Source organism: Cupressus sempervirens, chromosome 3 (assembly GCF_028749045.1).
Source record: "Cupressus sempervirens isolate cs-2001-9-10 chromosome 3, ASM2874904v1, whole genome shotgun sequence".
NCBI classification, from domain to species: domain Eukaryota; kingdom Viridiplantae; phylum Streptophyta; class Pinopsida; order Cupressales; family Cupressaceae; genus Cupressus; species Cupressus sempervirens.
The window spans coordinates 30,192,862-30,218,784 of NC_143120.1; the positions used below are offsets into that span (position 1 = coordinate 30,192,862).

General features: G+C 35.4%; 1 protein-coding gene across 1 annotated transcript; it reads right to left on the reverse strand.

The window, feature by feature from the left end:
* Positions 1-1,403: 1,403 nt before the first annotated feature.
* LOC149564616 (adenosylhomocysteinase) lies at positions 1,404-6,285 on the reverse strand. The gene is made up of 4 exons (XM_089818162.1): positions 5,900-6,285; positions 3,744-4,178; positions 1,983-2,519; positions 1,404-1,893 (listed from the first exon to the last, which is right to left on the reverse strand). The coding sequence occupies exons 1-4, from the start codon at positions 6,173-6,175 to the stop codon at positions 1,684-1,686; spliced, it is 1,458 nt and encodes a 485-aa protein (XP_089674288.1). The 5' UTR covers positions 6,176-6,285; the 3' UTR covers positions 1,404-1,683.
* Between the last annotated feature and the right edge of the window lie 19,638 nt (positions 6,286-25,923).

Here is a 25,923-nt window from a genome sequence, read left to right on the forward strand (position 1 = left end):
TTTTGTTTTATTTTATTTCTTATTTTAAAAAAAAACCTAAGCATATAAAAGTGAAACAGCCCTAAAAAAGCTCTTTAAGCTGGCATAAATATAGTTCCATACACAAGCATATTGAGATGGAAATAATTAAATTTATCTTCTTAAAATATAACTTAGATTTGTAGAGTTTTTTTAAAATAAAGATTACACTAAAATTAAATTAAATTCAAATTTTTAATTTTTATTAAATAATTTTCAATTTAATTATAGTCAATGATTAGGTCATATTTTACAAATAAGATAGAAAAGAGAAAAATGACACGCCAATGTTCATTTATTTTTTATTAATTTAAATTATAAAAATCTGAGAATTCACTTTTTAAATTTTCAATAGATTTTATTTCAATGGATTTTAAGAGTGGTCTTATTTATACCAATTTTTTTTTATTAATTTTAAATCATAAAAACTGAGAATTCACATCTATCATATCAAGGAGGGTTAACAAACCCTGTTACAGGAGTGCAATTGAAGGGGGTGAGGGGGATCCGTTTTAACTTAATTGCATTCACGCCCAAAGACACGTTCTTCTCTTCTTGCTCAATGCTTCTCATACTCGCATCAATTTATGTTTGTTGCAACAAACTCTATACAAAAAACAAGCTAAATCACTCAAATACAGATCACATCTAGAGTAGCAACAGATTCTACCACCGATTATTTGAATTTGTCGTGCTCAAGGGCTAATTAGTTTAATTCTTACAACAAATCTCACTCCAATGCATTGAGAAACGATCATTTCACCGCCAAGCCAGCCAACAAATCTACAAGGAACAACAAACATAAACAAATGCAAAATGGGCATTGTCGAAGTCCATTTTTTCAGCAACTCGAAGTAGGCCGATTTACAATGAGTGTAGAGCAGAGGATATGAATCCAACTAAACAACATAATTTTGTTGCTAGATCCGCTTGTCATGAACGCACTATAACCTGAATTAGTAAAAATGTTAAGTCACAATACCATGAAAATGAAGCTAAAAACAAGAAACAAATTGCAAATGATAATTGATAAGAAAATTGACATAATCAATCCAAAGCCATAACAGATATCTAAGGAACCGTATGCGATCTTACAGACGAAGATAAGTTCTTTCGGGCTGTTCAAAGGCATAGTTCTTTCAAGCTGTTTAAATGCATATGATTGTATTCGTAATTTTTTAGATGGCAAGGAGATAGTATCTAACTATTATTTGATGGTTAGTGCTCTCAATTTTCCTCCTTCCCATTTTCTTTAATTTGAAACTCTTTCAAGTTCGTGGCCATTATATGTCTGACTACTACAGTTAAAGGACGTCAGAGAAAAGATGGTAAAGTCCATCATCGCAATCATCAAAACAAAACATTGGTTTTTCAAAAAGACAAGCTTGGGCATGTAACTCAGCTTAGTACGAAAGTAGCTTTACATAATAAAACTGCTCAGCATAAAATTCGGATACAAATAAGATATGAAAACTCCAAACATTTCTTTCCATTTCGTTACATGGACTCTTATTCCACTTCAGCTCACAACTCAACGTCATTCAAAGGAAGTACTCTGATCACTCACTACGGAAAAATAATGAAGATGCCAAAACTGTTTTGTGCTCCAATTGATATAATCAAAACAGCTCTTCACAAACAAGCCATGAGATAATCATGCTTAGCTCAGTATCGGTAGTGGACAGGCTTGTAAGGTCCCTCAACGGGAACATTAATGTAAGCAGCTTGATCGGCAGAAAGCTTTGTAAGTCTGGCACCCAACTTGGGCAAATGCAGAGCAGCTACCTTCTCATCCAGATGCTTGGGCAACACGTATACCTTCTTCTCATACTTGCCTGTTTTCCTTTCATTCCAAAGCTCCAGCTGTGCAATTACCTGCAGCAAAGAATACAGATATTCAAAATAATGCAATATTTTTAAAACTGCACGCACAAAGACATAGAAGGCTTGAATTGATAGCATACCTGGTTTGTGAATGAGCAAGACATGACAAAACTTGGGTGTCCGGTGGCACAACCCAAGTTCATGAGACGACCCTCTGCAAGGATAATGATACCGCTGTTTGTTTCAGGGAACACCCATCGGTCTGTCTGAGGCTTGATTGTTATCTTCTTAACACCAGGGAAGGTTTCAAGACCATGCATGTCAATCTCGTTGTCGAAATGACCAATGTTGCAAACAATGGCATTGTTCTTCATCTTCCTCATGTCATCCACCATAATAATATCCTTGTTTCCTGTTGTTGTAACAAAGATATCTGCAGTGCTCACCACATCTTCTAGAGTGAGAACAGGGATACCTTCCATTAGGGCTTGCAGAGCACAAATTGGGTCAATCTCTGTGACAATGACTCTAGCTCCGGCAGCCTTCATGGCTGCAGCACAACCCTTGCCAACATCTCCATATCCACACACAACAGCAACCTTGCCAGCAATCATCACATCAGTGGCTCTCATCAGACCATCGGGAAGGGAGTGTCTGCAGCCATACAAGTTATCGAACTGCAAAACAAAACATAGAACAGTCACATTCAAGGCAATCAACAACATACACGAAAACAGATGAAACAGTCAATCAATCCCATCATAAAACGTATATCTTGCAACCAAAGCTATTAGAACCAACTATGACTACATTGCTAATTCAATATAATAGCAGGGAAGAAGTTTGAAGCCGTAGAACTTATCGGCAGCTACAAGACGGATCCACGCATAGAATGATTTGTCAAAATCTCAATGACTCTCAAAAGCAATCCCAAGCTGCCTTCATATAACAGTGAAGGCATACACACATGAACCTAATACAATAAAACAACTTCTATTTTCTGAGTATACATAAACTGTTGGCAATATGGTTAGATAGATGTCTTGATAGTTGTCATTTATGGCAACATGTATTCAACATTTCATTTATGCATTTACACTTAGAAAATTGTCCAAGTGTTAGACAGTTTACAGCAGTACAGAGACAGATGTGATGTGTACAGAGAACTCATTGAGAATTGGCTTATATGCGTGGTCATATTTACTGTTCAGCATTGTTGGTTTACTTTCATATGCAAGTTCTAAAATAATTTATAATATTCAGTTGTGAGCAAAAGTTTGTAAAATACTGATTCACCCCCTCTCAGTATTATCTATTTCTAACACAAACTGATAAAACAAAAGTAATAATGACATCCCAATCCAACCACCAGAAGATAGCAACAAACCATTCAAATTATAGACAAAAACAAAAATGAAAGTTGTAATGACCCCCTAATCTAATCACACCAGAAAGTCTTGTGAACCAGTCCCCTCGAATCAGTAGTAAATTCGAGGCAAAATAATCGTCACTTGATCACAACATATAATAACAATTGAACAAAAACTCTTTTAGACGCACTTCATGGTTGCCAGAAGCATTTTCTGACACCTAACCCAGTTAGCTGGCAGCTGCCCAGTCACACTCTAAACCCGCATATCCTTCGCATGCAGTACATTGCTTAACCAACATAATTAACCCCATAGAGAAATGAAACACACACATCATATTTTTAGAAGCCTAATCATCAATGAATAATACTGAATTTATATAATCCCAACCCTTGAAAATTTTCAAACCAAAGCACAGCATATCACTTATAATTCAGTATCAAAGCTAACCCCCAATTTCCGTATAATTCAAAACATAAACACTTCAAAAATTAAATCCAAACTCAAAAGCTTGTATGATCAGATATATACCTTGCTCTTCGTAACAGAGTCGTTAACATTAATGGCAGGGAACAGCAGAGTACCACTAGCCTGCATCTGATACAGTCTGTGCACCCCTGTCGTGGTTTCCTCTGATACACCAACCAACCTGTCTTTCATTTTGTGATACTTGAGGGGGTCTTCCTTGAGACTGTCCTTGATCAATCCCAAAACAATCTGAAATTCAGGATTGGCAGTTGAAGTAGGATCGGGTATCTTGCCAGACTTGGCAAACTCTTCCTCAGCCTTGACCCCCTCGTGAATTAGAAGGGTGGCATCACCTCCATCATCAACAATCAGATCTGGGCCGCCACCGGGACCCCAATCCAAAGCCCTCTCTGTACACCACCAGTATTCCTGGAGTGTCTCTCCCTTCCAGGCAAACACAGCTGCACTGTCACGGGCAATGGCTGCCGCAGCATGGTCCTGTAAAATGATTCTTTAGATCAGATAACAATAACAAAAAACCATCAAAATAATTGAACAAAACCATCAAATGGTAGACAGCTGATCCAATCTTCAAAAACATTACGAGAATTTTAGTAATGAACATTGGCTGCCTTGAAAGCCTTATTAAATTAAAACATGTGTGATCTTTAAGTAGAAACAGATCTAGAAGATCATGAAGAGCAAAATGGAACTGTAATAGGAAAAATAAAAATAAGGCAATCGTCCATTGGCCTAATTTCAGGTGCAGAAAATCATTATTGCACCATGAAGCTAAAAATGTAATTCTAAAGCTATGTGTTCGAGTTTCAGTGTGGCAAATGAAGTTTCATAGCATTCGATATACGCTCAATCATAAGGAGAGCTAACACTCATAATTCCATCAGTACCACAACAGTTTCTTGATCAGAAATGATCGGAAAATGGATTAAGAGACAAGTTGGAACTTCCGAGCAGCAGAAAATCATCATTGCACCATGAAGCTAAAAACGAAATTCTAAAGCTATGTATTCTAGTTTCAGTGTGGCAAATGAAGTTTCATAGCATTCGATATACGCTCAATCAGGAGATTTACAATTATTCAGGTCAACATAAGAAGAGCCAACACTCATAATTCCATCAGTACCACAACAGTGACTTGATCAGAAATGTTCGGAAAATGGCTTAAGAGACAATTCGGAACTTCCGAGCAGCACCCATTACTTGATCAGAAATGTTCGGAAAATGGCTTAAGAGACAAGTCGGAACTTCCGCGCAGCACCCGCTTATGATATTTTGCTAAAGAATAATAACATTGAGACAACCTTTGCCTTACAACTCTGAATCGTGTTTTCCTAAACATTAACTTTAAAAAATGTTCTTGAAGGCACAACAGGACAAAAAATGGAAACTTAACCCCCATCAAAACTTACGCCTAAACAGTTTTGAAATAATATTAAAATGACTGTCTAAAATCACCTATTCAAATTAGGGGCATTAAGGTCAAATCAGAGATGACGATGACAAGGCAGAAGCAAAATATCTGACTCAGTCAAGGCTAGGTGCAAGTTCCGGAAATTAAAGATGTCCGTCTGTAATATTTATCATCTAAGGTGGACATCATCAAATGCAAAATCAACTGAAAATGGCATGACAGATATAGATGCAGAGTTCAGTAGGTCTTAAGGAATAGGTCACTACATACAGATCCAAACTAAAACGTCAGAAGACATATCCATATATACAGCCCTAATCTAGGCCTAGGTAAAGGTGACCAAAAGGCAAACCCTGGAGTTAGGTGCGGTGGAATAAACTAAAAGATGCCTATGTATGGCGGCGGCATCATCTAAGGCTACAAAGCTTGGTGTGAAACTGAAATAGATATATACATATTTACTGGCATAACCTAAAGGTTATAGCCCACCAGATGCAAAAACAGAGCGAAAATTATATGTTCGATACCCAACTCTGTGGTGAAGGTGGTCATATGCAAATAAAATTAGTTATAGAACTAAGAATATTTTCTCGAGAGGCTCAAACAAATGGAACAACTGCGCAAGTTCAATACCAGCTTACAGAGTAGGTCTATTAGTTGAAAACAGGGGAGAACAAAACAGAGATGGAGTGAAGTTGTGGCAAATGGAAGGCGGCTAGAGTAGATCCAAATCAAACCAGGAATCACAAAATGAATGTGCAAACCTAAAATATGAGTGAGAAAGTACCTGAGTAGAGAAGATATTGCAGGAACACCATCTGACCTCGGCTCCGAGAGCAGTAAGGGTTTCGATGAGAACCGCCGTCTGGATGGTCATATGAAGGGATCCAGTAATTCGAGCTCCCTTGAATGGCTGCGAAGGGCCAAACTCAGCCCTGCAAGCCATGAGTCCGGGCATTTCAACTTCGGCCAGATCGAGCTCCAATCGGCCAAAGTCAGCCTGTGACAAGTCTTTAACCTTGTATTCCCTCCCCGTCACCGTCTTCTCCACAAGGAGTGCCATGACTCAGAAGAAGAGGGGGGAAATGGACAGAATTTTTCTACAGAACGCACAGGTTCGGGATTCGAACACGGTGCCTTTAGATACCGAAGAAGAGTGAGAGAGGAGAGTGCGAGAGTAATATAAACCTATAATCTATTTATAGGGCAGGCGTATGCGAAGATGCGGGGGGAGTAGGTGGAGGGTCTAGTGGATCGGATGAAATCTGGGCCGTACGACGCGATAAACATCGGACGGTTCAGGGGACGTTCAATCACGGTTTTTCTTTCCGTTGGGCCCTAACGATCATTTTCGGTGACCAGTGATTTGTACTATTTGGAAATTACCTGATCTTGAAAGTTGTAATTGTTAAGGTAAAGCAATCCGTATGGGCACATGGGCAAGGGAGAAAAAAAATAAAAAAATTCAGGATTAACATAGGTATTATATATATAAAGGGAGAGGACTTTGTAGTTGTGTATTCTTATTTTTGATTTCTCAAAGTATATTGTAATGACCATAAATTTGACAAGATTTTTTAGCCCTTCATCATCGAAATTGATATCATGTGTCTTAGTACAATGAATTCAAAATGTCATTTTTCTAACCTTCTACCCATCGTAGTCAATTACCACCCTCCATCCTTAGTTGAACATGCCTCAATACTTGCAAATTTTGTCACATTAAAATTTCAACACATATGATTAATATATACATCCAATATATTTTTTTGACCAGTAATAGATGCATCCAATATTTATTACTTAAATAATATAACTTTTATATTTGAAACAATATATTCTACCTTTATTTACTTGTCATCTAATTATTTTACAAATTTCATTGTTTCATTCATAATTTTAAACCTAGGTATTAAGTATAAAAGTATTTTTATTGATTTATGTTTCACCTAATCCTAAATGTATTCTCTCGTTCTTATGGTAACCTATTCCTATTGTAATGGTGGTTGTGTCACTTGTTGCTTTGTGCCACACAAACAGATGAATGCCCCTAGAAGAAGACACAATATGAAGGGAATTTTTTAATTCAAATGGAGGTTGACCAAATGTTATCAATGGAGGTCGCATATATGTGATATGGAGGTCACATCAAGGGCTTAGGGTGTGGCTAAACATTGTTAAGACAAGGGTGTTCCTCATTTCTTTGTTTGCTTCCTTTCAACAACCATTTTTGTATAGTTCCAATTGTGTATTGTTGTAGGTGAAATCCTAGTCGAAACTCTTTTCTTTATGGTTTCATTTGGGTAACATTTGTTTACCCTTACAAGAAATTTTCCTCTTCCTTGTGTTTCACAGTTTCCTTAATACCTCTACTACACCATTAATGGCATCTTGTGTGATAGTTCCTTATTAATTTTTTTTGTCTTTTGGAAACGTTGTTTATTTTCACACAAATTTGTTTTCCTAGCTCCAGTTGAACCCTCTAATCTCTTAACTGCCACAAGCACGTTGTATGCCAGACTTCCTTTGAACATGAAATTGAATGCTTGTTTCCCAACCTATGTTTGAAAATCTCAATTGCAATTTGGAGCTCTTTTTAATTAAACATTTTGACCATGATTAGGGCATCCTCTTCCATTATTTTCCTTTGAAATCTTTGGAAATCTAAATATGACCATGAGGAGAGTTCTGGAGAAAGCAACAATAGAAGGAAGGAAAAAAAAAATTAGGGGTTTTTCAGTGTCTCTTTGATGTTAAGATGGGAAAATCCGAAGCAGCCAGCCTGTTGAAGATGGAATGACTATATGCTTTTTAAGACAAACTTCCTTTTCATTTCTAGAGAATATCTCCTAGTCATCCATATTTCTATTTACTATAAGTAATTTTTTATTGAATGCCTGGAGTTTGGTACAAAATAGCAATCTCTACTTGTATGAAACTTCTAAATATCTATGTGTTCTCCATTTGACATTACATTCCTACTGTAGCTTTGGATTTCCCCATTGTTATTTGAGAGGAAAAATAGCATTCAGTAGATCACTAAGTAAATAATGTTTTTAGAAGCTTTAAGTAGGTTTTATATTGTTTTGAGGTTTCACGTATTCATGTTCTAACTTGATTTTTTTTTGTGCAAGTTGTCATTTGGTGTTCTCAACTACTAAATTGTGAGGACTTGTCTTCTCAAATTCAAAAACATGGGCACCACAAATGTGTCTTTTGACACAACTATTATGAAGATTTTGAGAATTTTTGAGTTCCTAGGTAGGCTCTTTTTAGACTTTTCTAGGCAATGACCCATTTGTTCATCTTTTGTTTTGTTTTACCATTCTCATTGATTTTAGTTTGTATCTCTACTCTTAGTCACTCTTAGTGTATAATTTTGAGTTAATTTTCTATCATGCATGCTCAAGGATCCACATAGGTTGACATTTTCTTAACATTTTATATCAAGTTGTGCATTTACTTTTTTGCTAATTTGACTTTGTAACATGTTCTCACTTAATTGATTTCTCTCAAAAGTAAAACCTTATGCACTAAATGCTTAGAGTACATGGGAAGTATTATGAAAACATTTCCTTGCAGTAGTTTTTGCTTGTATGATTCAATGGTTGATTTTTTGAGGTTGTAGAGATTTATATGGTTATGCTTCAGTGAATAATTTCATTGACAAACTCTTTATTTAATTTAGTGACTATTTTTAGTGACAAACTCCATAGTCAACCTCTATTGATTGATAAATAGATATTACAAGATCATCTTGTAATGGTTGGAAAATAAGCAAGGAAAAAAATTTACAAATTTTGAAATAGAGGTATTGTAGAAGGACTAGTCCATAAGATATAACAAAATGACTAGCTTGTAGTTGAAAACAATAGATTTTGTACAGATATTCTTATGAACCATCAAAATAATTAAGTCTTCATTGCATTGTTTTGTTGTCCAAAATAATTAAGTCTTCATTGCAACATCATTAGTTCACCAACAAAACAATTAAGTCTTCACTTCAACATCATTAGTTCACCATAAAGCTAGGGAAGGGTTCTAGCTCCTCCTCAGTACTATCTGTTGTAGGATTTTTTGGATGATCTAAATCAACATGTAGGGTGATGGAGTCATACCCCTAAACATATTTTCATCCAATAGTCTACCAATTTGAAATTGTTTGATTAGAGAATGAGGGGGGGGTCGGCTACTAGTTTTTGGATGTTGTGAAGATCATCATAGCTAGGGGATATAATGTTGTACATATCCCTCAAGATTTGATGATGCTTATGTAAGGGGGTGTTGGAGTACTCCATTGACCTGCAATGTTTGCATTTAGTTATGAAATACTGTCATAGCCAAGTTGGTGGTTATCAAGAGTAAGGTATTCAGGGGATATAGTGTGGAATATGTCTCTTACAATTTGATGATGTTCAAGAGAATTTATTAATGGAGAACTCCCCTCCCTAATATCTTCAAGTCCCTTGCTTGCTTTCTCTTTTTCCAGCTTAGCTTTTCTACAATCCAAATTTTCTTTCTTTTTCAACTCCCTCTCCTTTTGTTGTTGCACCCTTTCCTCTTGCTTCCTTTGTTTTTTTTTTTTTTTTTTTTGTCTTTCAATTTTCTTCTCATCTTTCCTTTTTCTCAACTAAGTTTGATGAATTTTATTTTCCTCCAATTGTGTTCTATATCTTTCTTTCAACTCTAAAAGTTCAACCTTCTTTTTTTCTTACTACTCTTGCAACACTATACACTCATTAAAATGTGAATATTTGAGATTTTCTTCCCAATGTAAGAGTAGTATTATTAGATATAATGGATCTCTTTGCAACCCTTATAATTGGTAGCTTCAAAAAAATTCCTGACCATATAGAATTTGTTCATCTTTTGTCTCTAAAGCTACAAATGTCTTCAATGCATCTAGATTATGCTCAGTCTATCCATCTTCATCTTCAGTATATTTTAAATTTGAAGCATCTAGATTATGTTTAGTGTATCTATCTTCATTTTTATTATGTTCCAAATCTATAGTTTCCCAATTTTTAGTTTTAACATAATAATGAGCCACCACTTCTCTTGGTGTTGGAGGTGGAGAAGAAACAAATAATGAAATGTCATCCTTTTGAAACTCAATCTACACTCCCAATTCCTTTCCTCCTCCTTTAATCCAATCAAGTGGATCAAATTGTGTTGGCAAACTCATTTCATCATGTAGGCCATTTTGAAAATTGAGTCTGGAAAATATGTGTTGGTGAGAACACTTCACCTCCATTGCTAAACTTGTGTTTGAACATTTGCATCATCTCTATATTGTTTTGCTATTTATGCCACACATTTTTTCAATGGCATTGTCATCACAACCAACTAACCTTAAAATGCTTACAATTCCTGTAGCATCATTTTCATCTTCAACATTGAATGCATCACTTGACTTCATGTCATTACAAAGATCATCTATATTCAATGGCCAAATTCCAATACTTCAAAAACCCATTGTAATATTGTCAGGCATATGGGCAAGTTTGAAATATTTGCTTGCAAGTTTTGCCAATTATATTCTCCTAAATTCTATGTGTGGATGTTTGGTCATTCATTTTGACCTTTCAGATTTGAAATATTTGTTAGGATTAAACCTCAAATAGAAATAACAATTACATGCAAATATAAACAATATCAAAAAATAATAGATCACATAGAAAAGAATACAAGACACCAAGATTTAACATGGTTCACCCAAACTCTGGGCTATGTCCACCAAACCTGGTAAGTCCAATATTTTATGATCCAGTGATTACAACTTGATTACAATCTATAATCCCTTATAGCTCAATACTACCACAAGAACCAATTTTCACATCACCTTATGAAACAATCCCTAACCCTAAGCCCTTTTATACAATTATTTTTCCTACTTTAGGGTTAAAACTAGTTACAATATGTCAGCCATAAATTAGCGAATATAAACAATAGCCAATTGGCGAATATTAGCCATTGGCAAATAGTGGCCCAAAAAAAAATTGAAGTATTTATAGTACTTCCCTAATCAGTCACCACAAACTAATAATCTCCCACTTGGGGACTGATCAGAATCCACACTAGACAACAATCTCCCACTTGGAGACTGATCCTATAGCAATACTGCTACCACATGGGGCTCCCACTAGATCAAACCACCCAGGACTGTGTTGTTCATTTATTCATGTTCAGTTTAGAAGACCAATCAAACCTGAAAAGGAATTCAACTTCTCCCTTGTCACTACCTTTGTAAACTTATCTGATGGATTGTCATCTGTGTGTATCTTGTCCAACTTTAAATGTCCATAATCCAAAATGGATCGAATGAAATGGTACCGCAACTGTATGTGTCTTATCGTTGAATGCAGATTCGAATTCTTCGCAAGATGAATGACACTCTAACTATTTGTAAACAAATAATTATCCCTCTAAGGGTGTCCTAATTCTTCCAAGAAGAACTGAAGCCATATCATCTCCTTGCTTGCCTCTGTAGCAGCAACATATTTTGCCTATGTAGTGGATAAAGCATTAACCTTCTATAACCTAGAAACCAAACTCACGACTGCGCCACCAATAGTAAATACATAACCTATAGTACTTCGCCTGGTATCAATATCCCCTACCAAATCTAAGTCAACATAACCCTATAAATTAGTAGTAGAGCCCCTAAAGTGTAAACACTTGCTAGATGTTCCTCTCAAATATCTGAGAATCCATTTAACTACATTCCAATACTCAATTCTTGGATGACTTGTATACCTACTAATGACTCCCATTACATGTGCAATATCTAGCCTAGTACATACCATATCATACATTAGGCTTCCTACAACTGAAGCATAGGGTACTTGAGACATCGTATCCTCCTCTTCTTATGTCTTGGGACACATCTCCTTAGTCAACTTCAAATGACCAAGTAAAGGTATGCTGATAGCTTTAACATTCTCCATAGAGAAACATTGCAACACCTTCACAACATAATCAACCTGAGATAGTGTCAATTTCATGTTCTTCCTATCTCAAAAAATCGTCATACCAAGGATTTATTTTGCTGCCCCCAAATCCTTCATAGCAAATGCATGTGCTAATTGGCATTTCAATCCCTTAATGTGATCCATGTTAGACCCAGCTACAAGCATATCATCAACATATAAACATAAAATAATGTAGTTGTCATCATCCAACCTCTTAAAATAAACACAATGATCTAAATGACACCTATTGTATCCATGCTCATGCATAAAACTGTCGAATTTCAGATACCATTGCTGAGGTGCTTGCTTCAAGCCATATAAACTATTCTTCAATTTGCACACTAAGTTCTCCTTACCTTTGACCTCAAATCCATGTGGTTGAGCCATATATATCTCTTCATCCAAATCACTATAAAGGAAGGTTTTTTTAACACCAAGTTGCTCCAAATGCAAATATTTAGTAGCCACAATACTTAAAATAGTATGGATAGAAGTCATTTTAACAACAGGAGAAAATATCTCATCAAAGTTGATGCCTTTTTTCTATGCAAATCCTTTTACAACTAACCTAGCTTTAAATATTTTTCTTACCTCCATCCTCTTCTTTTAACCTGTAAACCCACTTATTCTGTAAAGCCCTTTTGCTTGCAGGCAACTTGCATAAATCTCATGTCTTATTTTTCATCAGAGTTCATTTCTTCTTTCATTGCAGACTCCTACTGAATCTTACTATCCACTTGCATAGCTTCATCATAACATTCAGGTTCACTAGTATCTATTAGTAAAATAGAATACAAAGAGGGAGAAAATCATTCTGGAGGTCTAATTAGCCTTGTTGATCATCTAATTCACTGGTATTATAGTATTTTTGTTGCGGTTGTTGCACATCATGAGGTATGGCTGGAACATCATCTTTTGAAATATCATCTAGCACTACATAATCATTTTCTTTCTTCTCATGTTGTTGCAACAGATCTTTGTAAAATACTTTCTCATTGAATATGACATCCTTGCTTCTTACAATTTTACAATTTTCAAAATCCAAAAGCCTATAACTAAATTCATTAATGCCATATCAAAAAATACACATTTATTTGACTTAGCTTCTAGTTTGGTTCTATTTTTAGGATCCATATGAGCAAATGCTTCACAAACGAAGGTTTTGAGAAAAGAATAGCTCACCTTCTTACCAGTCCATGCTTCCTCTGGAATACCACAACTCAAAGGAGTAGAGGGACCTCTATTAATCAAATATACAATAGTATTGATAACCTCCACCCACATGTGTAAGGGCAACCCAACATGCAACCTCATGCTCCTTGCATGCTCAATTATAGTCATGTTCATGCGTTCAGCCACTCCATTTTCTTGTGGAGTCCTTGGAATAATTTTTTGTTTATGAATACCATTAGTGGAGTAATAATCTTCAAGTTCATGACTACAATACTCCCCACCATTATCAGATCTGAGACATTTTAATTTCTTCCTAGTCTCATTTTCAACCAAGCATTTCCATTTCTTAAAAGTTTGAAATACATCATATTTATGTCTAAGGAAATAAACTCATACTTTCCTAGTTGTATCATAAATAAATGTAACATAATAATGAGAGCCACCAAGGGAAGACACCTGAGCTAGTCCCTATGCATCGGTATGCACAAGCTCTAATTTCTCTCTTTTATTTTCCTTCCCAATCTTCACAAAACTCACTCTCTTTTGTTTTCTATACACACAACTTTCGTAGAAGTCCATATTAACACATTTTAGACCTAGCAAAACTTTATTTGAATGAAGTACTTTCATACCTTTCTCACTCATGTGCCCAAGTCTGTTGTTCCATAGCATTGTATTAGAATTTGTAGTAGCTATTTTTTCTCCCTACTCAACTGCAGTAATTGTTCTTGAACATTCATTTTTCTCTAAAACAATTAAAGTAGAAGGAAAAATATGACTTGTACAAATATATAAGGTTCCTACTTTTGAACCTTTTTCTACTACAAGAGAACCTTTTGAAACCTTCCAATTTTTATCATTAAAAGTAACTACACAACCCTCATCATCGAGTTTCCCTGCTAAAATTAAATTCCTACTTAGCCTTGGAACATGTCTAACCTCATGTAGTAGCCAATGATTCCCATTCTACAACTTAATCTTAACTTTTCCCTTTCCAACAATCTAATAGGGTTCATTATCCCCCAAATAAACAAGTCCAAAATCCCCTTGGACATAATCAATAAAATAACCTCTATGAGGTGTAGCATGAAATGAAGCACCATAACCTAAAACCCATGAAAGATCAACACTTTCTAAAGACAAAAGCAAAGCATCCTCTTTGGATTTGTTACTTACCACATTTGCCTCCTTGTCTCCATTTTGCTTTTCCCCTTCATTTTTCTTTCAAGTCCAACAATATTTCTTGTTATGCCCTATTTTTACCACAATACTAGCAGTCATTTGGTCCTCTCGATTGAGACCTCCTCCCCTTTGACTTTCCTCTTGATTTCACATGATTTCTAGAATTACTTCCTCTCTCAGTCATTTTGCCTCAACTTTGTACATTCAAAGAACTTCCTGATGTAGATCCACCTTAGCTTTTCCTATGATTTTTCTCACTCAAAATAGCATTGATCACATCATCATATTTTAGGGTATTAGATCCAGAAACATAATTACTCACAACCATTACCATGCCATTCCAACTTTCAAGTAAAGTACACAAAATCAAGAGAACCCTAATTTCTTCATCGAAATTAATACCCACAAAAGATATCTAACTAGTAATAGTATTAAACTCATTTAAATGATCTGCAACAGATCCACCTTTTGTCATTTTTATATTAAATAAACACTTCATGAGAAATACCTTGTTTGAAGTGAAGGGCTTTTCATACAATTTCATTAGGGTTTCCATCAACTCTTCCATCATCTTTGTTTTTGTAATATTAAATGCCACCGATGGTGCCAAGCATAATCGAATGCTTCCAAGTGTCTTTCTTTCTAAAAGATCCCAGTCATCCTTTGACATTGTTAGTGAACAGATTGTCTTTTCAACTATTTAACAAATTCACTCTATGCCCAAGGTATTGGAAAACACAAAATGTTCACAATAGTTGAGAAAACTTCATATTATTTGTTTTCTCTCTGCATTTTTAAAGGTACAACTTCCTTGTAGAATTATCAATGAATTCAAAGATTATCTTTACACTTTTACCAGAAAGCACATAAGGTTCTCTCACATACTCCTAGGTAGTGAGGTAAGAATTCATTCAAACAATAAAGAGGAAATTCATCAAACTCCGCTTCTGCAAAACATCTATTCAAAGAAATGAATAATACCACAACTGATATTAATCACTGAAGAATCTAAATTAAAACAAACTTACAATAGGAACAACAATAGATATCTTGAATCAATAAACCAGAGCTCACAAAGTAACAATGAATTAAACAATATATATATATATATATATATATATATATATATATATATATATATATATATATATAACTCTCTTCATGCACACAATCATTCAAAAAAGCAAAAAAACATATATATACTATCTTTTGATCATTGTTTTTAAGTATCTATCTATTAGAATTTCTAGCTATCTATTTTCTAACCCCTAATTAGTTCAATGCCCCAACATTTATAGTTTCATTACAAAATCCGAAAGGCCTCCATCAAAACCTAACCATTTCAGTTTAACCAAGAAATAGTTATGAACAAGAAAATAGTTATAAAAACAATTGTCAAAATGTAACAGAAAATAACTATCTTGTTAAAGCCTCATTGCCAGTTTTCTCTTCTTTGCCTACAATCTGTGGAACCAACTTCCAGCTTCTGAAGGTATTCATGAACTCTTGCATTGTATGGGAATGCAAATTCTTCAGACTTAGTAGCCTAGCCCTACACACGTCCTTTTGCCATTTGAACTCCTTGATTTTTAGGCTTTGATGTGGCATGAGATTTTTGTTAAGGCATAGCATGGATTCGATATTCGCCAACATAGTGAAATCATTAGTAGTAGGCAATTCATTATCTTTGATCTTCTCAACGGATTCATTGAAGCTTTTAGTCAATGTTTTAGAATCCATGTGCCCATCATCAAACTGCATAATCCTTGTAGGGTTTACTATATTAATGTCTTTAAGGAGTTCCTCATGCATCTTAGCAATTTTACTCTTCATGGCTTGCATTTCTTTGATTGCTTCCTTATAAACTGATTCTTTCCAACCCATGTTATTTTTCATGATGAATAACATGCAGGGGTCTACATTCTTCATTGGATTTTCATTCAAAAACTTAAGTACTCAAAATTTCTCAACTTCGGTTACCTGGAATACAACTGCCTGGCACTGGCTCTATTTAGTTTCCTATCCTAGAATCAGAGTTTGAATTTCTCCCAAAAGCGTTTCTCCTTTGGCATATACAATGGTGAATTCCATAATAAACTTATTACCTTCCTTGATGATAACATCCACCCAATCCTTCATAGCATCTGATAGTAGCCTCCCCCTTTGCATTTGCTTTACCAGCTGCTGGCTATTTGCAAAGTTCAGATCAAAGGATTGAGGGGCTTGAACAACTGGTAGAGCTCTAAGATTCATTAAAGAAGCAATATAGGCGGCCATAGTCATCACCATACCCTTAAGTTCCTTTTTCTCCCTGCTATCCTTTTCAGATTGAGTTAACATATGATTGACAGAAAACTTGAAAATGTGGTTGCATGTGCTCCTATTTATGGTTCCCTGTTCAACTAAAGTGACTTTGAAACCTTCATTTTTGATCTCCCTGAATTCTATTTTCTACTTATAAGTCATACTTCAGTCGTTATCTTTCCAGTCACTAGATCTTTAGTTAGATGGGCATCAATTTTCAGTTTCTTAACTTTTGAACCTCGAGCAACATACTTGGTTACAATGTCCTTTACAGGTGTTGAAACCAGTTGCAGATTTCTTTTCTTATTGAGTGTATTGGATAACCAGGATGAGATAGTAGGTCTTATAGAGATTTCCTGAGCATCTCTGGTGGGAGTCATGAACTTTGGATGATCCACTTTAGGGGCTTTGATGAACTGCACATCACCATCGGCACCATTTGAGAAGTTGAGACCATCATTTGAATCCTATCCCTGAATTGACATCCTTTCTTTTTGAACCTCGTGTTGCTTAAGGGCCTTAGATTTAGCTTTAGACCTAGTTCTAGGAGCCATATTTTGTATATGGATTGGTGTCCCCTTCTACTTACCTTGAGCCAACACACTACCTACAACAGGAAACGAAAGTTGGGTGTCAGATGTCAATGGTTCAGAAAAAGAAACCACCCTTGAAGAGGGTTCATTGACAACTTTCTTGCTATGTTTCTTTAACCAATCATCTATGTAAGTGAGTATAAATGTAGCCCTTACATTTATATCCTCTTCCTCATCCTAATTCCAGTCTACTTCTAGTGATTTCAATTCATTGGATTCTTCCCAGCTTGGTTCCATCATGTCTGAGCCATCCTCAATTATCCCTTCTGTTAGGAATTTTAGTTTCATGGAATTGATTTGTTGCAATGTCAATCTTGAATGGTCTCTTCTCAATACTTCTTCCTCATCTTTACAGTCCTACCATAAATCTTCTAATTGTGGAGTTGTTGATGGGTGACCTTTAAGACCAAGAATTTGAATTGCAAAGCCCTTAGTATCAAAATTTCTTCTGCCTTGGAAAGAACCAAAACTAAATCTAAGAAGATTACTTTCTCTAATAGAGGTGTTGATCATACTATTGTAAACCAAGGAACCAAGTTTGATAGGGGAAAATGTCTCCCAATTCTCCTATGGTATGTTATCTTTAATAATAGAGAATAATTGTCTGCAAATTTCAGCTAAAACAAAACAATCCAATGCATATTGTGAAAGTTTTATTGGCTCATCTTCGAACCTGACTATTCTCAAATAAGTGAACTTGGGAAACTGTATGAAATAACTTCTGTATTGTTGAATCAATTTTTAAGCTTCATAAGATAATCTGGGCATGGATGCTTTCTTCAAAGATACATGCACATTTTCTATCAATACATTATGAACCTTCCTAAAATTCTCTAGCACTTTGTCTTTTTGCAATAGAGGGCAATATTGATAAACTATTATTTCTTCATTCCAAACTTCATGAGGGAGAGGAGAAAGATCACTAACACAGGCAATGTAGTATGTCAAGTATGAGGCCAAGTAGAAACTTTCCCTAGATTCTTTGGCATGTCTTAGTTGAGTCCTCAACAAATTAGCAATAATTTCAGCCCAGTCCATCCATTTCTCTCCCTTCGAAATGATTTCTATATAACGATACATCCAGTCCTCGAAGAGGTAAACACTAGCTGAACCCTTGACTCGATGTAACAACACTATAAGGTCATGAATATGAGGCTTAAGATGATCCTTGGTGACTATCTTAGGCAACCTATAACCTCCACCATAGTTTGTTTCAATACATTTCCTAGCTAGAATATTGTGGAATTGGTTTGGAGTTTCTCGGTATTCAACCAGGGCTTGGATGGGAGAAAATATGGAAAATATATTTTCTAATAGACGCAAGATAGAGGCAATGGTTTCTCTTGAAATTGATAACACTGGTTCACCATCCTTGTTTACAATACTTTTACTCCTTACATCATAATGATCAATACAAATTTGAAGCAATTCAAGACTTAGAAGGGTTGGGGGAAAGGCTATGGTTTTGACTAGAACACTGGTCAGAATTTCCATACACCCATTCGATTCATTTGCATACTCAAAGAAATTTGCTTACCATTTCTCCAACTTAACACTCTCTAAGTTTGTGTCACATATGACAGGCCTTTTACATTCCAAATTTGAAATATTACCAAAGAAATGTAACAGACATTTCATCCTTAATCAAATGCAGCAAGGCTTCGAACTAATTATCTTTGAAAATACATAGCTTGCAGAACAAAAACAAGAATTTCTATGTTTCTCACCTGTAATCTATTGAAAAACAATGATTTTCCTTTCTTTCCTCCTTAATAGCTTCTCCTTCAAACTCTTAATTCTCCACATGATAAACAAAAAGGGAAAGTTGAGCTCATTTTAAGAAGGAAAGGGTACTTACGTACGAAAGTACAACCTCATTATGAGGCATTCATGACAAATCACTCCTCATTAAGGTTCACATGTTTGAAGGCCTTCTGACATAACCATCTCATTTAATGACTCCCTTTGGGGCTGTATCAATAATGATTAGCCTCATTATAATATCCAATCCCCTTTTTGGCAAAATATTTTCCACTTTTAATCATAATGATGATTCTTCGCATTGGGAATTAAAACACATTTTTAATTATTACTCTCTGACACTACAATCAATTCCTTGTGAAATGATGGCACATTTGTACAACATAATCCACCTTCACCAAGAAGCCTTTATCATTGAACAACTTTGAACCGACGTTCAAAGTGATTCAAAAGAACACCTTGTTGCTTTGGCATGCATCTCCTAGAAGAAAATTGTTAGATCAAAAATCCTTTGATTGAACTACTTTGAACTACTTTGAACTGGAGTTCAAAATGGTTCAAATTGGTTCAAATGAAGAGACAAGGATGGGAAGTGTTTGGGAACTTTGTACAACACTTCAAATGATAACAAATACATGGAGTGATAGAAGAAATACTTCGACAGTTTGATGGGCAAAAATTTAAGGAAAGATATTTAAATATGGAAACTCATTGGATAACTAACAGGGGCTCTGACTGGGGACTGGGAATGCGGAGTACATAGAGAACTCAGAAAGCTAGAAACATGAACTAACCTAACACAAAGGAAAACAATAGAAAAGGAAAACAAGACACACACACACACACACAAAACAAACATGCACACACACACACACACACAAAAGAAAAAGATATGTACATGACTAGGAACTTCAAGATACTCAAAGCTTGGTTAACTTCAAATCCTACCCATTGTAGGTAAAGGGTAGAACTGTACCATGAGGGTAACTCAGACGAAAGGTATTTGGGCTAATGACTTCTGAAATGATAAACAAACCCTTCTAGAGAGAATAAAATTTACCATGTGCTTCCTTTGGTTCTTTTCTTTTGTCCCACATATGAACTTCCTCATTCTTAAAGAAACCATGAGGTTTGGCTCTCATGTCAAAGATTTATTTCACCTTCATCTAATATTCAGTAATATGATCAACAAGTTTATCCCTTTCATCTTCCAGCTTGTGCAAATACATTATCCTTTTCTCCAGAGAATCTTTAAAGAAATGATCTTCAATTACATATTGTAAATTAGTAGCAGATAGCTCCAGAGGCAAGGACACTTGAGCGCCAATTCCATACACCAATTCAAATGGAGCCATGCCTATAGCTCTCTTAGGGGTAATTCGGTCAACCCATAACACTTCATATAGTTTCTTATGCCAATTTTGGGGATTATCAAACACCAATTTTTTAATTATGGCAACTAGGTTCTTATTACTGGACTCTGCTTGTCCATTCCCTTGGGGAAAATAATATAAGGAATGAGCTAGCGATATGCCATGTTCATAGCAGAAGAAAGAAATTTCCTCAGATGAAAAATAAGTTGCATTTTCTGAGACTATCTTTTGGGGTACTCCAAACTTGACAAAAATATATTCCAATAAGAAGTCACATACCACTTGGGAATTGGCCTTTTTGGTTGGGATAGCCTCCACCCACTTGGTGAAATAATCAATTGTTGTTAATATATAGTTATATCTAGCACTTGATGGAGGATTTAAGGGTCCAATAAAATCAATACCCCATTGGTGAAAATGCTCATCAATGACTATTGGCCTAAGGGGTAAGGCTGCTAGTTGAGGGCGACCAGTGAAAAGTTGACATTTTTCATAGTTCTTTACAAATTTGTAAGCATCTTTGAACATAGCTGGCTAGTAGAAGCAATTCTTGAGATTTTTGAAAGCCGTTATTGTAGATGAGAAGTGTCCTCCACAGACATTTGAATGATATGCCTTTAACAACTTTTCCTACTACTCTGCATCTACACACCTTAAAAAGGTTCCATCTATCCCTCTTTTATATAAAATACCATTTGAAAGAACATATTTAGCAGCCTTCAATCTAAGATTTTTCCTTTCTTTGTAGCTCATGTTTGGGGGGCATTCACCATATGTTAAAAGATATGAGATATTGGAGAACTAGGGGTTTGTAAGGCTGACTAACAAAGCAGTAGGTGTTTCTCCACTATTGTCAAGAGGTGAATCTTTACTTTCAGCCATCAATTTGTATAAACCACGTCCTCTCACCAAAGAAGTAGGCTTAATGGTCAAGTCATATTCCTGGACTTTAGTTACCCATACAACTCTTTTATTCATCGCAAATTCTTGCTGAGTTAATATACTTTTAACTACTATTTCAAGTACATACACAACTGAATGGGAATGCAAGATGTAATACCTGAATTGCTACAATGCTTTCACTACAGCAAATGCATGTTTTTCGGTTTGAGTATAATTTAACTCATGCTTCTTTAATGGGACACTCATGAAGGCAATTGGGGCTTCATTATCCTGATCATCTTTTTGAGTCAAAATACTAGAAAGGGAATGCTCAGAGGCATAGCAATAAATGATGAAATCTTTTTCAAAATTTGTTCTCATTAGCATTGGAGCATTTGAAATAGCTATTTTAATGTCTTTAAAAGCTTTCTTACCTTCTTCTTGCCATCTGAAGGGATATTTTTTACTCATCATAATCAACATATGTCTCATATTTTTAGAGAATTCAGGAACAAAACTTCTGAAGAAGTTAATTTGACTGAAAAAGGACTTCAAATCACTCTTGTTGGTGGGTAAGGACAATTTCTATATTGCCTTCACTCTTTCTTGATCAATCTTTATGCCATCCTTAGAAATGATATGTCCAAACAATTTGCCTTCTTCAATGAAGAACACCATTTTTTTGGGGTTGAGGGATATACCATGTTGTTTGCATCTATCAAGCACCTTTTCCAAATCCCTCAAGTGGTGTTTCCTTCTCTTAGAGTAAACAGTCAAATCATCAAGATATATCACAATTATTTTGTCCCTCAAATCCTTAAAGGATGAATTTGTTGCTCTTTGAAAGGTTTCTCCCACATTAATTAAACCAAATAGCATCCGACTATAAGCAAAGGTACCCCATGGAGTAATGAAGGTTGTTTTATGTTGATCCTCTGGTGCAACACTAATATGATTGTATCCTGAATAGCCATCAAGAATTGACATGACCTAAGATCCAACGACTGTCTACAAAATATGATCCATAGTGGGAAGTGCATAATTGTCTTTGAGACTTGCTTGGTTCAGGTTCCTGAAATCTACACAAATCTTTATTTCACCATTTTTCTTCCTCACAGGAACAATGTTTGCTACCCATTTTGAATGATGGATTGGATATATTATGCGAGCCTTTAACATTTTCTCAACTTCTTTAAAAATAGCCTCAGATACATTATGATTATAATTCCTAAGCTTTTTCCTAAAAGTAGTTGCTTCTGGCTTCAAAGGTATATGATGTATAAATTATCTATTTCTGAAGTTCTTTAAGTCTTCATACCCCCAAGAAAAGACATCATGATATTGAGTAAGAAGTTTAGTCAGCCTATCTTTCTCTGTCTCGAAATAGGTCTTGCTAATAGAAATCCATCTGGGATTTTCCTCATTTTCGATATTGATTTTATTATGTTCTTCTGCATTTTTATCAAAATCAACTTTTCTTTTTAAGGTGCTATCATCCTTTCTTCCAAATAGGTGTTCTAGAGAAATCAATTCCTTAGGAATATGATTACCTTTTAGTTGAACAATTTCTCCTGATTCAATTGATTCTTCCCTGATCGCTTTACCATCATGATTAAACCCTTCAAAGAAAGTTTCAGCAAAATTGCCAGCACATTCAATGAACTCTTTCAATTGTGTGTCATCATTAAAAGCCTGCCAATGATTTACATTATTTGGGACTCTAGGCCTATAAATCATTTCAATCTTGTAGGTATCATTTTTAAACTCTAAGTGTGGTAACAACAAGGATGCTGAAATAGCTAAAGAATTGGCTTTAGTGTTTTGAGAGCGAGGTATAAATTCAATAGAAAAAGCTTCAAAAGACTCAATTTCATCCCAAACCAAATTTCTATAATGCTTCAGCTTATCATTTTTAACAAAAAATTGTTTTTGTACCTGCTTCACAATAAGTTTAGCATCACCTTTCACCCCTTAACTGCTTCACTCCTTTCGCTTTGGCTTCTTGGAAACTTAGAAGCAATGCTTCATATTTTGTAGTGTTATTGGTATTATGGAAATCTAATTTAAAAGAGAAAGGAAAAATGTCTCCTAAAGGTGAGATGAGAACAACACCTGCACTTGAACTCAAATTTGAGCAACTTCCATCAAATTCTAGAGTCCAAAGGGCTTCTTCACAGCTTACTATCTCACTTCCTTTACATTGTTCCTTAGGCAATATAACATAGTTTCCAAACTAACATTCTTCGTATAGTATCTGTGCTTTAGGATTATCTAAAGGCACGACTGTGTATTTCTTCTTTGGCTCAGGCTCAAGCTTTATCTTCTTCTTCCCTACTGGAATAAGGCTTCAGACCAATCCATTTTAATTTCCCCACCCATATCCTTATAGAAAGTTCTACTGAGTAGCATTCCATAGCTGGCTAGTACATCAACTACAAGGATGGTAAATTTCAATCTTTTCTCTGGATAGGCATAGAGGATAGCGTGTAGATCTTTTACTTGACCATCTAGAGGTACTTGCTTCCCGTCCATAGAATAGCAACATCCAAAGGTTTTTGTGAGCTCTAGACCAAGGGCTTTTGCTATAGGCATGGGCATAATATTATATGATGCTCTGGAATCAATGATATCTTTACTGAGTTTCTAAACATTTAGTAATAATGATATATAAAATAGATTGGGCTTTTTCTCTTCCGTTTCCTTTCCAACAGAGTTAGCAGCTATTTCTTTGTAAGAGGTATTTGTTCTACAATTTTTAGACACAAAGATAGGTTCACTTGCGGCCTTTGAACTCTCAATCATACCATCAACAAATTGCACATTAGCAATAGAGCCTCCTTTCACATATTGAACTAACTTGTCTAACTCCTTAGGATTAAGTCTAAAATATTTGGCCAAGGAAATAAATATAGAAGAAGATTTGTAGAATTCTACAATATCAAAAGCTAATGTGCTAGGTATTGATTCTGTTCTGGATAAAATTCTTGGTTCTATAGTCTTCGTTGAATCATCTTGTTTATGTTCTTTTCCTGTAGGAGTTGACATGGTTGGGCTAGCTCATGTATAGGGTTTCTGGTTTCTTTGCCCTCTAGTCATTACTGTGCAAGCAAGATCTTGAAGTGTCATTAAAACATTACCTCCCTTTTCTGAATTAGGTTCATACTCAAGAAAATAAACACGTCCATCTCCATCTTCTACCCTTTCATTCTTAGGTGATTGTTCTGTTACAAGAGTATTTTTCACTAATTGAACACAATTTAACCAGTCAAGACAACTTCATTTATCATGATCTGAAGTTATATGAAAATAACACATTGCCTCTTTAGGAGCTTCCTCAATTTGTAATCTTGTTTGAGGGGTAGTCAATGTCAGAGCTTTACCAAAATTTTGAGGCTGTTGTTGCCTATGAATATCTTGATAAGGAGTTTGATAAGAGCCATGGGTTTTATTTTGCTATCTTTTCATCACTGCTACATCATTCATCAATTTTTGTATAACAGGGTCTATAGAGGCAAAGGATGAAGTGGTTCCAGATGTTTGAACTTCTCTTTTCCATTTGCCAGCATTGATAAATGCATCTTCTAATTGAATAGCAAGCCTCTGGGTAGCAGCCAAGTCAACACATGCATCTTTAATGATATGAAAACTTACATCTGGAGGTACAACATTGATAAAGAATATTTTTTGGTTTTCTACATTAGGTCTAGATGTTTCAGTAATCCTTTGAACCAACCTATTAAATTTAGCAACAAATTCTCTCATAGGTTCGTGCATTTCCTTTTTCATTTGACTAAGTTGAAGAAACAGAGAACATTCATTTTCAAGAGCTTTGAATCTATCTTCGAATGAAATTTTCATGTCATCCCAACTAGTGATGGAATGACGGGGTAGGTGATTGAACCAATCAGCAGTAGCATCGGTTAATGTTCAGACAAATAGTCTCACAACAACTTCTTGAGTGGGAACACTTATGACACCACAAGCTGTATGAAGGGCACTCAAATGATCATCTATTGAAACTTTACCATCTCCACTAAACTTAGGTAAAATTTTAGAGGCTTCTTTCAGTAATGTTGCAGGGTTAACACCTAGATTTAATGGGCCTATGTTTTGCCCCCATGGTTGGTTAACAACCATGTTTGGTATTACAACTTACAAAGGTTGGATATTTAAATGAGTAGAGACAAGAGCTTTTAATGGAAGCAAGGATTACCAATGGTGAAAGAGAGGATTACTTTGGTGGTGAACTAGGTCTACTTCGAGACTTGATCTTCTTCTTTTTAGGATCATTAAAATCTGGTAAGAATTTTAGGTTCTTTAGTGGCTCAAAATTTTCATCTAGGATCCCTTTTTCTCTTTCTCCCCTTGTATATCTTCGAGTAGCCAACTCTATTTCCTACTTCTAGGTTCAAGATCTTACGGGTGATTGAGCAAGTCTATTGACAACTTCCTTTCTTGAACTTCAAGCACCCCTCTTAATAACTCAACCCTTTCTTCTTCTCTTTCCAAAACATTCAATACTTGTTGAAATTGTTGATTACTTTGACGCAATGTCCAAGCGGTTGAAGACAA